This window comes from Hippoglossus stenolepis, chromosome 9 (assembly GCF_022539355.2).
Source record: "Hippoglossus stenolepis isolate QCI-W04-F060 chromosome 9, HSTE1.2, whole genome shotgun sequence".
In the NCBI taxonomy this organism is placed as follows: domain Eukaryota; kingdom Metazoa; phylum Chordata; class Actinopteri; order Pleuronectiformes; family Pleuronectidae; genus Hippoglossus; species Hippoglossus stenolepis.
This window is the reverse complement of record NC_061491.1, coordinates 11,513,324-11,529,335: the sequence shown is the minus strand read 5'-3', so window position 1 is coordinate 11,529,335 and position 16,012 is coordinate 11,513,324. Positions and strand designations below refer to the sequence as shown.

Genomic DNA, 16,012 nt, shown 5'->3' with positions numbered 1-16,012 from the left:
GCGTAAAACCTATGCGTAAAACCCTGGCACTCTGTTGAAGATGCCACAGCACCTGACAATAACAGAAGAAACACAGTGTCCAATCACTGCCCGGTTTTCCACGGGGACAGGGGGAGAGGAGACGGCTCATCCAGGAGAAGGACGCAGCTGCAGGGGACATGTACACTGTGGGTAAACGCGGTGGCTTATCTATCTATGTATCTTTCTACCCATCTCTCTGTCTGTCGGAGCCTTTTGCCTCCACACTACTTTCCACCGACTGACGCGCGGAGAGCCTGGCGCTGGCCGCTCTGTCCATATATGGTCATCTACGTCACGCGAATGTTCCAGCCCCCTATTTAATACGGGCACACTGGAGTCCCCTATCCAGCTCCAATAGAGCAAGTAGGGCTGCTCTTGTGCAACCAACACCGCCGCCTCCTCCTCCATTGATTCACAGACTTCACATTCCCCCCACAAAGCAGAGCCACCAGCTTCCACAGTGATCACATTAATAACAACAATAGTGTGTGATCGCAGGAGGAGAGAGAGAGAGAGAGAGAGAGAGAGAGACCCGGCCGCCGCTGCTCGTCCTCCGCGGGATACTTGGATACAACAGGATCCATCCCTGCTGCCTTTTTTTACCCATCCACGCCTGATCCACACCTGTGTTTCTCCACTTTGACATCGCCAGCTGAGTTTTTCTTTTTGTTTTTTCCGTGCGTGTAACTTCTTGGATACCTGCGCGTTGTCCTTCATCAATGTCGGACTGAATATAACTGCTATGACAGGGAAACTAGCGGAGAAGCTCCCTCTTACCATGAGCAGTTTAATAAACACGATCCCTGACAGTCTCTACCCAGAAGAGGACATCCCGACGTCAATGAATATTTTCACCAGTACGGAATCTATTAACCACTATTCCCAGATGAACGCGGGTAAGATGTTTTTATTTTTTATATGTACTTGTGTTTGTGTGCGTCCGATTTTGATCGAAGTGGTTCAAACTATGCGCGATGTGCGCGGAAGGCAACAGTTGTCTTGGCGCTTGGAGCACCTGTTTGAGCTCTGGCTGTTGCGCACAAAGGCAGATCCCCGGACTGAACACTTTCTCTACGCGCCAGGTCTAAAACACGTAGAGTTCAACAACAATTAAGAAAAGAACACATTTGAAATAAGTGGCGTGTGATTTGTGTCATTCCGCTCATGTTTTTTTTTTTTATTTGTCCGGTCTTCAAGTGTCGTGTTTTCAAACAAAACGTAGAAAAAGCGCACCTGTAGCGTCACAAGTCCACATCTAAAAAATCTAATACATAAACACGTGCTTGGATATTATAGTGAATCAGCTCCGAGCTGATCGGCTTGTTAGAAGAAATGTGTTGATGTGATGTGACCGGGTGAGGAACCAGTCGGGTTTCACGCACAGATCAACAAAACGCAGTCGGCTCTGTCATTCAAACTGATAATTGAGGACATGTGGTCAAACTAAAAATGACCACTGATTTATAAATCTAATATTCATCTAATATCCATCCGCAGAGAGCGGCTCAACTATTTCCGACAACGACTTTCATTCCCAACTATTCAGGTGTCAAAGATTTGGGATTCCAGTAGGCGTGTGTGTCTGTGTGTGTGTGTGTGGCTGTTTCTCCCCATATAAATGTGTTTATATATATATTATAGAAGCCGCAGGCCCGTGGAACCATCTCATATTCACTGAAAATGCGAGGCCGGAGATCTTATTGATTTATTGCTTCCAGATTAATGTACATTTCTGATGAGCGCAGACGCCATCCCAAAGCTGACCTGTTATTTCTGCTAAGTGTCGCCGATTGGCATTAAATCAATCAGTAGTTGTACAGACTCACCTTCTGAGGTGATGGGTCAGTGCCGCTTGACACACACGAAATCTGAAGATCAACATGCGAGGAAGTGAACAACGATTTTTTTTTTTCTTCATTCACGGATCAGTTTTAATGTTTAGGTTATTCCCCCCGCAAATTAAAACAGTTTGAATTCCACCCGATGTATTCACTCTGATTTACGCAGGAAGTGCATTTAAATTACCTCAGCGCCAGGTGTTGAATATAATATATTTCAATTTTTCATAAATTATATATATAGGTAAAATTAAAACATACGTGTTTTAAAGTTCATGTCAAATTTTATTTTTATAAACACGAAAAAATGTACATTATGTGACCTCTGACAGGAGATTTAAACAAGCGGAATTAAAATATGGGGGGAAACGCACTGCAGAGTTGAGGTGTGTGTTGCTTTTTTAAAATACATCTGATCTTGGTGAAATTCACATTATAAATAGAAAATAAATATTATAGCCTGTACACATTTTTTGCCCATGTGCTTTTTGAGGGGGTAATTGGGGGTAAATGATATATTTTTATTAAAAGCACCAGGCTGTGATTTTACAACTCAAGTGTGTGTGTGTGTGCTCTTCAGCACTGAGCTATAAGAAAAGAGTGATGACTTTATTTCATGACCCTCTGTTTAAACAGCCCTCTATTCAGATGACCCCCAAAAAACTAAAGAGTTGGAATAAAATGCATTAATATCAGCTCTGACTTGTTTTCTAAATGTTAAACACGCGTCAACAAAATTCTGCCATTGTGAATCATTGCTCGTGTGTCAAACATTATTGTGCAATATGCATAATTTTGGTTTTGTTTGTTTCATTGTAATTTGCCTTCTGCTAAATTGTAGCAGGCTGTAATTACTGTGCGTTGACATATAGGGACAACCAGTGTATGATTTCCTGCAAATGAAAAGAGATGTTTATTTTGACTTCTGCTTAAAAAAAGAATCAAATATTTAGATGTCTCACATTCAGTCTTCAGATCGCGATAAAGCTCCCAAATGTGTCCCCATAAAACACATGTGCATTTGATGGTTTTGGGGTCTTAGAAGGAATCAACGACAAAAGTCATGTGTGTGTGTGTGTGCGCGTGTGTAAGATTCAGCACGAATAAAATATCAAGGACATTTGTTAAAGCTAACTAAAGCAGAGATCGGATTGACACTTAAATACCCCCTTGTGTGCAGATGCTCTTTGCTGCAAATGTGTTTTGAATCCCTGAGCGTGATAGATGTGGCGTCTGCCTTATAATCCTCCCCGCTGCAAAGAAATCAGATCTCGCCATAGAGTTTGGCTGTCCTCCTGAGGGACACAATGACTGGATCAAAGGGGGTGTTTAGGTCTTGATTTATGAGAGCTTGTGGGATCTGAGCGAGAGAGAGAGACACCACCGTCTCAGATGCAGCAGTCACTCACTTAACTTACAGGTCTGACAGCGCTCACATTTCTTTATGGACTGCGTTGGACTGCTTTTATTTGGGATCTCTTGTTGGCACACTTTTACAGAAATATGAACAAAAAAAGGCAGAATTTTGGACAAACCCAGGACTGTCACTGCAACTTCATGTAGCTTGACAAAGGGAATTTTCTAGACTTTTTTCACAACTTTTGCCACACGCTCACTTTTGCAGGCTTTTTCCACAGAACTGATTGCATTTCGTGTTCATGTCTGAGCAACCACGTGGATGATTTGTTCATATGTTTTTTATTTGCTTTGTTGTGTAGATAATATCATGGATCTGGGCATGGGAAGCGAGAAATCATCGGCAGAGATTCAGTATGGATCCAGCTTCCAGTCCAACCGCAGCGGGCAGACTGTCACCTATCTGGGGAAGTTTGCCTTTGACACTCCTCCGTCAGGTGGCATCGGTGGCTCCGGCTGGTGCTCTGACAACAATATCATAAGTCTCGTCAGTGCAGGGATCCTGGGGGTTTCTCCCTCACCCGGCACGGTAACGACGCAGACATCATCCTCCGCAGCCAGCATGGGCGGACAGACGTCAGACATGGAGCAGGTATATGGTCCACCGCTGCCTGCCTATTCTACCTGCGGTGACCTGTACCAGGATCAGGTCTCCTTTCACCACAGCCCTGCCACGAGCACGGCTCTAGCCTACCCTGGCAATGACTATCACTCCACATCCAAAGCCTCCATGGACGGCAGCCTTTTCTCCATGATCCCTGACTACAACCTTTTCCATCATCAGGGGGATGTTGGGGTGATGGAGCACAAGCCCTTCCAGAGCATGGACCCCATCCGAGTCAACCCTCCCCCCATCACACCCCTGGAGACCATCAGAGCATTCAAAGACAAGCAACAAATTCACCCAGGTTTCATCGGTGGGCAGCAGCACCCTCCCCAGCACCACCCACCGCCACAGACTCTCACCCTCAAACCCATCCGGCCACGGAAGTACCCCAACCGTCCCAGCAAAACCCCTGTCCACGAACGGCCGCACGCCTGTCCGGCAGAGAACTGTGACAGACGCTTCTCGCGCTCAGACGAGCTCACACGTCACCTTCGCATCCACACAGGTCACAAACCCTTCCAGTGCAGAATATGCATGCGCTCCTTCAGCCGGAGTGACCACCTGACCACGCACATCCGCACGCACACAGGCGAGAAACCCTTCTCCTGCGAGTTCTGTGGACGCAAGTTTGCCAGGAGTGACGAGCGAAAGAGGCACAGCAAGGTTCACCTGAAACAGAAGGACAAGAAGCCGACCGACAAGAGCAGTGGGGCGCCTGGGAGCCACAGCTCGCCGCCCAGCTCCTGTGGGGGGCCGACAGTGGGAACGTCATGACCGTCACTACGTGCACTTGGACTGAGCCCTCACCATGCCCCATAAAGAGACTTATGAAGAAGGGATCACGTCCACTATGAGATAAATAGGTGACTTTTTTCCCTCTCTTTTACATCCCGTGCTCCTTTCAGTTGTAGTCCTTCTATTTTGAGATGGATGCCTTTAGTTTAATTAGAGCGGAGAAAGGCTGCTACGCCATTCTCTTTCAAGCAACTCAGAGCCTCAGCTACTGTAACACAGTGCCACCACAAAGAAGGGCACCTTGGCACACACTGCCCAAAAGGCCACTGTGTGTGTTAGGTTTCAGGGGTGGATACACTTTTGTAAATTTTGCCGAGAATTTCTAAATTGGGAGGAAGCCAGAATCCATCACAAGGGTCGAACAGACAAAATAATAAATGGAGCTCAGTGGGAGGTATGCATTAATGATATTAGGCTGTTTAAAAGTGCAATTGGTTATATTTGTGTACTGTCATTGATACCTTATTAGTGGCACTTGACTGTCTTTCTGATGTTTTTGTTGAGGTGTAGTGTTTTTAATTTTCTATTTGAATGTTGTTTTCTCAACAGAATCTGCCAAATGTATTGTGTTGATTCAGCCAACTTGGTTCTTAATATTGTGCCTGATGTTTGCCAAACATAAAAGTGATATCAGCTTAGCACACATGTTGAGTTCAAGGTGAGATCAGGCTCAGACAGCGGATCTCCGATTTCGATTTAGAGTTGGATTTGAAGAATTTGGTTCGATCTAGATGACTGAATGGGTCGCACGAAAACAAACCAATGTCTTGTCCTGTTACCTGTACTTATAAAAACAAACATGCCTGCAGCAATCAATGCCTTTGCCAAGACTTATTTATTTGTAGTCACAGAGAGACACTGTGTATTTGTGTTGCCTTATTATATGATGGCTTTATGTGGTGTTACCAGATATAATTTCTGTTGCTTTTCTTTAAAGCTCACCAATAACGTTCATTTGTTCAGTTTTCTTGAGTTCTGCAGTTGTATGCAATATATTCATGACGTGTGCCACCAACCCGTAAATCAAATTAACTAAGAGCACAGTTCGACAGACTGAACTACTTAAATAAACGACACCGGTTTGCAAATCAGCAGAATATGAGAGCAAAGATGAATAAGGGAAAAAAGATGAATGAGGCCCTTTGTCTGTGCTTTCTAGTGTAAAAAGATTTAACTACTTGTTTAAATGACCAAAAGATGAGCAACATATGGTGAGAGAAAAATTTAAATTTCCAAATCCATGTTTACATATTTTCTAATACAGAGACTGAGACTGAGTTGTAAACTATGAGGACTTGTTTTTGTACAGTATACAAATATGTATGCAGGTAGCTATAGTAGAAGTTTCACTTTTGTACTCAAATGTCAAATGCACCATAACTCAGTATTAAATTGTGCATATTTGTGCATGACTCCATGCACACTATGTAAATACAAATGTCTGCATAAACAAGAATTTTCAATTGACTGAATGCTTGTGCGGAATGTGTCTCAAAGCTTTTAGTAATGTAGTTATAATACAGAATATTTTGTTGTTATAGGAAAAAAAAATTGGAGCACTACAATTGTGCCAAATATGGTGTGTTATCTCCATTAAAAAAAAGAACAATAGCAGTTGCACCATCTGTAACGCTTTAACGTGGTAAAAGGAAGCACTAATGTGTTCTCTGAATAAATGAGAAGATTTTTTTTATTACATTTTGTGTACCTCCATTATAGTTTCAATCAATTATTTCAATTAAAACATCTTCCCCCTTTTATAGAAAACACTGGTTGTTCTCAAATAGATTGTTACAGAAGAAATGAATGAATCCCTTCTCAAACTAAATATACGACAGGGCAATGCCAGAATTTTTTACATTTGACTCCTTACTGATATTTGTACTGATGAAGGGAATACCTCAATTCAATGATGATGAATTTTGTAAAGACTCATCTTTACCATTCTCTCAGATCTCATGTTTTATATTGATATTGACAACAATAACCACATTTGATAAAATAGCTCTTCCTCAAAAATGTTGCTTTGCTTTACCTCTAGAAATAGGAAGGTTCCATATTATGGCTTTGAGGAGCAAATGCAAAAAGGTATAACTCAGATGGCAGCGAATACTCTTTTGGTCAAAAAGGCTATAAATATCAAGATATGTACTTCACTCGAAGCCAGCACAAGGCACAGATGGCAAAAATACTGGTTCTGACAACACCATAAATTCTCATGTCCTGGTAATGAAATAAATATTTTAATAGAAAAAAATATTTCTCAAATACAAGATAAACTTTTTCTAAAAAAAGAAACCTTGTTCTCTCCCTCTAGTATTTCCAGTTGTTGGCAGTGCTCTCTGACTATTAAGAAGTGTATGGTGCATGTGAGGCAAAGAATTTATATAAATATTATTATCAACTGGGAAAGAGAAATAATATTGTACCAGTCAGCAGACACAGCAATCAGGCTTAAAGAAAATATCGACAGACAAATGCAAAGGCCAAAGGAAAGGTTCAGGAAAGCAGTGCCACGGAGAACGCAGTGCACACAGAAACGAGCTTCCAAGGCCACGCTTTCCCTTTCCTGTAACAACCAGTTTTCACTGCTGAGCTTCCTGGCAAGTGTCCACTTATTTTCCAATTAATTTGGCCTCAGAGAGTCTTTTCTCAACTCATCTACATGGTTAAATGAACAGACCTCCTAGCATTTTTAGAGATAGTTTAAAAGTTCACACACCCTGCAACAACCAACAGTAAATCAATAGTTTTGTATCCTGAAAAATATGTTCTTTTACTCAATAGATGGTCATCGGCTAATGAAACTTTTCTGAGCAGATGCAACTGAAATTACAGCTTAACAAACTCTTGCTATGTTTTTACACATTAAATCACACAGCATTCCTTCTTTCAGATTACAGCTCGATCATAACTAATATTTAAACATTGCATTGGGATTTGCCAGATTAAATGGCCTCTAACGTGACTATCCCGTGGCAGACAGCTTCATGGAGTCGGCTCAAACAAATATATGTAGTCGATGACGTGATGAGAAAAACAAAATGTTTAAATTTAATGTTTACCAAGAATAATTTGACGTTAGACACTGATTGTTATATTCTCTGGATAATTTTGACCAAAAATTATGATCTTGTGTGCTCCAGATTTGACACTTAGCTGGTGAGTGTGGATCTCTTTTTAATTACAGTATAAAGAATGTGGCCTCCCCTTTGAGAAAACGGTGTTTTTGTTGCTTTGTGTTAAGGACCGATGCAGAGAGAGGCGGAGACTCCACCAAACCATTTCCACGTCTAAATGAAGCCCTGTAATTACGATTTAGCAAACTCAATATTTCATCTGTCATCTCATCTGACTGTCTGTCACTTTTGTTCCGTGACATTTCTGTACTGGTGGGATAGATTTAGTAAAACGACCCAATTCCTCCCCCCATCCCGCTGCGTCAATATAGTTTGGTGGTTGAACAACAATACAGGCTGTATCATGTTCTTCTGAATCCTTCTGTGTAAAGTGTGAATGCTATAGATAAATGTCGGTGACTTGTTGATTTGAGCAACACCCCCCTCCTCCTGATAACGCTTCTCAAAGAGAGGCATTATTTTATGTATTTTTAATGTTCTATTGTCCAAAAGTAGGCAGCTGAACGCTCTGAAATTGGAATTTGCCTCATCCTCGTTCTCTCCTGCGTGTTGGATGAGAGCCAGCATCAGCAGCCATCTTTGTGCCAAAGTGGGTTGCAGGGTTAGCTGATCAAAAACAATGCATGATGAGAGCTGCACAGGAGCAACAAATCGTACATGTGACCTCAGCCTGCTCGCAGTGGAAGGCAGCCTTGTGCTAATGTTTGTGTTTAACTGTTTGATTTAGCGTCCTTGGTGTTGGCCTTGGGCAGGGCAATAGGCTTGGGCTCATTCATGACCATTTAATAATTAGAGGATTTAAAACAATAATAAAAAATAAAAAAATACACAATTCATGCTTGAAGAGATTTCAATAATGTGTAGATATTACAGACTACTCATGTCATTTTATGGACTACAGTGTGGCTTCAGGGATTGTGTGGTCTTCTACAGTGACACTGGTATTCGGATGGAGTCAATACTCACTGTTTTCTGTTGTGTTGTGTTTCCTTTTCATTACAGTATATCCTCATGTTTGCATGTGCACGGAAAACGTTTCCCAAGTGCTGCCCCCTCCAGATGCTGCGGGGTGGTGGTGCTCATTTCTTTATTATGCATGAAAAATAAAAGTCACATCGGGTGAAATGGGATAACAACTACTCAAGACAGTCAATTGGAAACACACACTGGGATAACTGTTCTATTGGCTTTTTCTTTTCTTTTTCTTTTTCTGTTCTTAAAGAAAACAAGAGGTCTTGTTTCAAATGTTGTGGATGTCTTTAACCTATTTCATGTTTTTATTACCTTATAATAAGGTCCTTTTATGATGAGCTGAATATTGAAATGAATTTTACTATATCCTTGTGATGGGGAGGATGTGCTCCCCTGTTTACTTGGCACTTCGGTTTGTTGTAATGCAATTGTTTTGTTATTTCTATGTAAGTACTTGAATAAAGAAAAATATCACTTGCCTTCCGTCTGCTTGGGTCGTCCACGTGCACGCGCACCCACCACCAACACACATGTGAAACTAGTAAATATGAAATAAATGCACAAACACATAATAATACCGCTCACCTGGTGATTTCACATTAACACGTGGACATGAGAGTAACTTCTGTGGTTAAACCATTAAAGTCCGGAGAGGAAACACGGGCAGCCTGGCACCGGACTTCCTGTTTAATCCCCGCCTGTTGACTGGGGTAAAGGGATGAGGTCCTCGGAAGAAAATAAAACAACCAAGTGAAACCGGAGTTAAAGTTCACTCAAAATGAGCTGGTATGTATATCCCTCGCTATATTATCGATGGAAAGCTCCAGTTACATAGAAAAGTAAACTAATAATAATGACCAAGGGGCTGACGGCTCGCCAACCGGGCTCCGGCTATTTCCCGGAAGCGCTACACAAACAGTTAGCGCTAGCATGTATAACTCACGGCTAACGAGAATAAAAAGTCGTCTAGACTCACAAAGTCGTTCAGCAGCGGTTCACGTGTCGATGCCTTGCACAAAGGCAGTGTAGGGTTTGTTGAATAGTCGCTAGCAAGGCGACAGTTGTCACAAACTTCCACACACGGGTGTCCGGTAAAGCCTGGTACAGTAGCTTAGCTAGTTGACGACATGGTTAGTTGCTGAAACATTAGTGAGACAGAAGTCTATGAAAACAAGACCCAGCCATTGTCAGAAGTTAAAGCTGCTTGTGTGTATTGTCCGGGATAAAGTTAATCGCTCTTTAAGCTTATCATGGGAACTTAATGTAGTGGTCAGCTGGGTCAGCAGTGAAGCCATTTAAAGGGAACTGAAGTTGTCTGTAGCTAACGTTAGCATGTTGAAAGGTACATCTCAACCCTCAGGAGGATTGTTGTTACCTTTTACTCTCCTGAGCAGACATTACCGATGAGATTACGTTTTGTCGTGCATGTCTGTTTATGTAGCTCACACTTGGGCGCAATTGATGTTATTTCCATACGTGTAGTTAGCCAGATAACTTTGTTGGTACCCTGAACATGTTTACTGCTACTAACGAAACTGGGTGTTTCAGGTATAAGTCTGTACAATGTTGTTTTAGTAAAGTCAGCACCAGTCTGATAGTTGTTCTCTGGACTGCTTGTCTCACATTTCCTTGTAGTTTGGGCCATTGATGTGTTTGAAGTTACCTACTGGGATCTAGACATGTACTAACACAGTCGTGTCTGCAGCCCCAGTCCCTGGCATGTTTACATGGAGGTGCCTTCATGATCCATCAATAGACCCCCACACTTCATAAGCATTGCAGTGGAAACTATTCGATGATTAATCAATTAGTCATCAAACTAAATTAGTCAACCACGACACTGATGATTGGTAGAGCCCATCCCATACATCAGGTGGTTGATAGTATCGCCTGTATGAACCTTACACTGACATAATGCTATCTGCGTTTTCTCTGCTGATATGAAAACAGTATAAACAATCCAGAAAAGATGTGCATTTCGCATTACATTTACATATATACCCATTTTCTAAATTCAAGTTCTATACATGTGGTTGTAGTTGCGTTTTCATTTCATTTGTAGTTATCTCTAATAAACTTTATGGTCAAAATGTAAACACATCAAGCCTCAGTTAGATTTCTTTGTCATAAGGGTTTGATAACGATATCTTAGGAGTCATTGAGCACATAATCTGCTGATATATCGGTATTTACTCCCTAATATCACTATCAAATGAAAATGTCAAACTTTCTCTCTTGCCAGTTTTTCAAATATGACTATGTGGTGTTTTTTTTGACTGAGTAATGTGTATATTTTTCTGTTTTGGTCCGACTGTTTGGACGATAGCTATGAATTTCCAGATGTCCCCTTTTGTTGTCATGAGAAATTTAAATTTTCAGACAATATTTCATGAAGATACAGTACAGTATATACACAGAAGAACAGTTTCTAACAGATGCTCTAATAAGGAATATAAAGATGATTACCAGGGCCACGTGCAGTCTCAAAACGTTTAGCACCGTTTTGCTACAGTTTACAGGTTGAACAACAAGTTTGCTCAAATCAGCAGCGACATGTAAATGAACCTCACTATGTTAAAAAGGCAGTGCACACAATGGAATCGAAAGGGCTCCATAAATGCGGCAGCTGCTGCTTGGTGTAAGATAAAGCGTATTAAACGCATATTTCTTTCACAAAGCCACAGAAGATCATGGAGTTAAGTTCAATGAATGAAGACGTGGAGTAAATAGTTGGTCTCGTAACTAACTTACTAGATGAATGTGCAGGTAGTTGGACATCTTCCATGGAGACTTTCCTGAAACGTAAACAACAGCAAATTAGGTTGTGCTATCATTTTCAGGCAAATGGCAACAAGAAAAAACATTTATCCATAACAGAATTTTTTTAATGCATTCCTGATTCTTGACTCTTCTCTCTGACAAGTTTATTTAAATACATGTCAAAGAAGGCACACACAGCACACTACCAAAGTTCTCTCTGGAGACGATAAAAACTCCCCAAAATCTTGGCTTGTAAGAAAAACTTAAGTCAAGGGTGTCAGAGTGTTAACTTATGATTGACAGTTTTTTCTCATTTTGAGTCTTATATAGTCTGAATATATATGTTTATACTGTATATCTGTGTATTATATTCTTTACTTGAGTAGGCTGTATTGTGTCTTTTGCAACATGTTGTTTCATGTTTCCAGGGCAATATTTGTTTTCTGTTACTGGGATACATTTGCCCATCAGGCTCAGCAAGGTGTGTAATCTGTTGTATGTGTCAGAAAGGTTATGGCAAGTTTCATCTTCTTTCATAGAAAGTGTTAAGTTGATCACTCTCTGGTTATTTGTCAAAAACACAGGCAAAGAGAAATTGCTGTTATGACCGTACACATTTGGTATATCACTCTGCTCATTTTATGCTTTCGAGCTATGGAGGTGATAACCATGATCTTTGTGTTTTCTTCTTAGGAGAGCATGTTTTGGATTCCATGGTATTAGTATGGATTCAGCTATTGCTAATGTTAATTTTTAAAAGAATGGGAAAGTTTGTCCGAGTAGTCTTCAATTGCGAGTGGCTGTTGACTTTAAAATGAGCTTTCTTTAAATTCAGTGCTTGTTTCTCACAATTCACAAATGTATGTTCAATTCTTCAGTATGCCTGTGACGTGTGTGTACATTTAATTGCTTTTTAATACACATCCTTAGTGTCATGTTTAGGGATGACACTAATCAAGATTGCGTCACTCAGTTCAGTCAGAGAGTCAATGGCTGGCAAGCGACGCTGCAACCAGCACGCACGCCAAACACAAGGTCAAGAGTGGGGGCTCTCGACAAGTCAAAAGAGTCTTTTATGGTCTGTGCTGACTGATGCATTCCAGTAGGGCCTGCACACTTGCCTCTATGACGTGAGAGGTTTGACTTTGGGGTCATCATCAGAACAATTCCACTTCCTAATATCTTCAAGCAGCCTTCTGTGCTCCGTGGAATATCTAAGGTCGAATGATGCACTATCCCTCTAATGGCATACACATTTGCAGTTTTAGTGAAAAGCCATTGGTTCTTCCAGTCAGTGCATAATGCGTCCAGGATAGAGAAGACTGTTATGTCTTTGTTCGTGCCTACGTGCTTATTTGACGGCTGTGACGTGTAGCCTATTACAGCAAAGATCAGATAGCTCTGTAAATGAGTTGATAGTGACAGCAAATGTGTAACAGAGCAGTATTAAATGCATCTGGGCCAGGAAATGGACAATGACTGAAAAATGTCAACAACAAATTACCTTTGATAAGTCACTGCAATTTCCTAAAACTAACATATTTACAAATATGTTGGAAATAATGATTATTGGTAAATGAATCCTTGAAGAACTGTAACATGTACTGATATTACACTGACTATATTTATCAAATTGTCCAACATATTCAACACAATAAACCAAGCCAATGTTCAGCTGATCTACCCACGCCTGCCATCAGTAGGCTTACATTTGTTTGCAGTAAAAATTGGACTTCAATTTGCATAAAACACAAGTTTTCTTTCTTTATCTGTCTTGTGGCCAGGCCTCTGCCATGATAAACACTAGTTCTTGGTTCACAGGAACTGACTTACCAATGTTTCTAAATGTGACAGCCCCTACAGAAATATTGCTGTGTGAAGAAACACTAGGAATGATTCTCACAGTGACTACCATCCTCCCTCTTTCTAGTTCTCTCCCTCTGGTTGCCTGTTACATTTTCCCTCTCCTTCCCTGAAGCACACTTCACGTGGTGTGTTTGCCAGTTCTCATGGGCAGTTGAAGAGAATGACCACTTTACTTTGGCTCTTTATAGAAGTGGATATAATCTAAATCTGTAAAATTAAGAACTCTCCTACGTATTTTTTTCGGCACAAATGTATCATTTGGTCTTTTTAAGGGAAAATCCGCACTAATATAGTTACACTTGGACAGACTCTCTGAATGTCCCAGAGACATTCACAGAGAAACAAATCATGTCATGGTAAGCTCTGCCAAGATGTAGCTAAAGAGAACATTGAAAGCAAACAGTTATATAAAACATTTAAATATATGTTTCATAATGCATTGATGGCTATTTGGAACATTCCAGTGTTTGTACTTTACTCTTCCATTGGGTTCTTTGCTGTGGATGTTATGATTTTCTCCCTGACACACCCACCAATGGAGAGCAACATCAAGAAGCTGTTGCTGTGTATTGTTGGTAGAAAACCACCAAAAACCACCAAAAAAAACAAATAGCAAAATCACTTTGACTGCTTCTGTAATGCTGCAGCAGACCAAAGTCACAAAGTAATAGTGTAGTCAGTTGTTGTTGAATATAAACTCATGAGCTGTGTTGTAGCATTGTTCAACTGCTAAGTGGCCTAATTTTTTAGAGATTTCTTTATGGTCCTGTAAATGTCAATTATAGATGTTTATTGTTGCAGTGGACACATACACTGCTGTTACATATATTTGTTAGTTTATCTTTATTCATTCAGCAATATTTAATGAGATCAAAATCTACTTTTCATGAAATCTTTAATGTCCCTCAAAGTAACGAGTGTCTTCGTTTTCTTTTGTAGTTCATTCTAGTATTATTGTATATAGTACCTAATATTGCCTTGAGACATACACACACATATATATATATATTTATTATATTTTTTTCTCCATTACCAATCTAGGGCTCTATACTTTTCAAAATTAAATCTTATGATGATAACTGCTCTAACCCTTTACTGTAGCTTTAGGAGAGTATAACTTAGGGAGTTTACCTTCTAAGAACGATCTATAAATTGATGCTGCTGTTGTGTTTTGGAAAAGCGATCCCCTACAATTACAAATACAAATAACGTACGTAGTAAGGTATTCAGGATGACGTTATAGTGTACAGATCAGGTAATCACAGAAAGGTGAGTCACATTAGATAGAGCTGGGAGGTTCTGAGGTTATTTTCCGTGTTGGCTCACCCAGATGATGACACAGTGGGTGAAACTACTTTCCTGAGCCAAAAGCAACTATACATGCTCAGGCATTGGTAACTGGGTCACATTCAGATGGCTAAACCTTGTATTCAAATCTTCATTAAAAGCAAGGTCAGGACCATTAATACTTTATACAACCCCAAGCACAGAGTCAACACAGAGCCATAAAATACAAGAGACAAATTTGATACCTGAGGCGCTAGTGAAACCTGTGTTATTTTAACTAGAGTAATCCTGCTGTTATTTGACCATGTTGAGTTTTGTGATTGAGTTGCATCAAAAGGATCTTCCTCACACATCAGTAGCATTCCCGGGTTGCACAACGAGGCCCTACATCACACCCTCTCTTTTCCATCTCATTATTCTACACACCTTTCTTTTGACGCAGCTGCTGCCTCACCCTGCCTGTCAGCAGCAACTGTCCATCATATAGCTTAGATTTCAGGCCATTAGTGTCACATCAATAACAACCTACAGCCAAGCACATTGGCAAGGCAGTGTTTTCTGTCTCATGTATTCTCAAGGCACTGTGATGCGCGGTAGCAACTTATTAAGGCACAGGCTTGGGTTTGAAATGGGGATAAAAGATGATGTTTTAACTAAGAAGGAGCAGGTTCCTTTTTCTGTTACCAAAACTATAGTTTCGATTTGTCGCTTTTTCTTTCAAGAGTGAGGAAAAGTTTGTATTTCATTCTGAAAATTAGGCCCAACTACCCCAGTTATACTACACCTCATGACATGTTTTGATGTTGATCTTTTACAGTAAAGTCAGTGTCCTGGTTGTACCTTTTTGAGTCACAATATATTGTGTTGTCTGCCTGACACTCTGAATTAGGTTGACTATTTTCTTGATATGCAGCACAGCAAGTGCATCTGTGTTTGATTGCCAGCCAGGTTCATGCAGTAAATCCACATAGAGAAGAACAAACAAAGTCTTCCGTTTAGTGATATGTGCTTGCAGTGGGAGCCAGATGATGACAGTGATTAACAGTTTCAGATTGTCTGTGACCTTAAGACTTGTGGTCATGTAACTGATGACAATCTAAGCATTCAGTAATTTCACCCTTTAGGTAGTCATTTGCCACATGTTAATGTTGCATGTCTTTTTGTGCCATTTCAGGATTCCCTTTAAGATTGGACAGCCGAAGAAGCAGATTCTCTCTAAAACTGTAAGTCACGAATGTACACTAAATTGCCTTATCACTCACAACGATGTAGTAGACACAGAAAATTCTAAAAAAGTTGGCATAAGTAGA

At 40.6% G+C, this 16,012-nt stretch overlaps 2 protein-coding genes across 2 annotated transcripts in view; both read left to right on the top strand.

The window, feature by feature from the left end:
• The first annotated feature begins 351 nt into the window (after window positions 1–351).
• egr3 (early growth response 3) lies at window positions 352–9,268 on the top strand. The gene is made up of 2 exons (XM_035166674.2): window positions 352–917; window positions 3,578–9,268. Exons 1-2 carry the CDS (start codon window positions 764–766, stop codon window positions 4,654–4,656), a joined length of 1,233 nt encoding a protein of 410 aa, XP_035022565.1. The 5' UTR covers window positions 352–763; the 3' UTR covers window positions 4,657–9,268.
• A 164-nt stretch (window positions 9,269–9,432) lies between these two features.
• bin3 (bridging integrator 3) overlaps window positions 9,433–16,012 on the top strand; it is a 29,596-nt gene continuing 23,016 nt past the window's right edge. Inside the window, exons 1-2 of the mRNA XM_035166675.2 lie at window positions 9,433–9,575; window positions 15,877–15,925. Of these exons, the coding sequence (XP_035022566.1) occupies window positions 9,568–9,575; window positions 15,877–15,925 (57 nt within the window). The 5' untranslated portion in view covers window positions 9,433–9,567. The remainder of the gene's footprint in view (window positions 9,576–15,876; window positions 15,926–16,012) is intronic.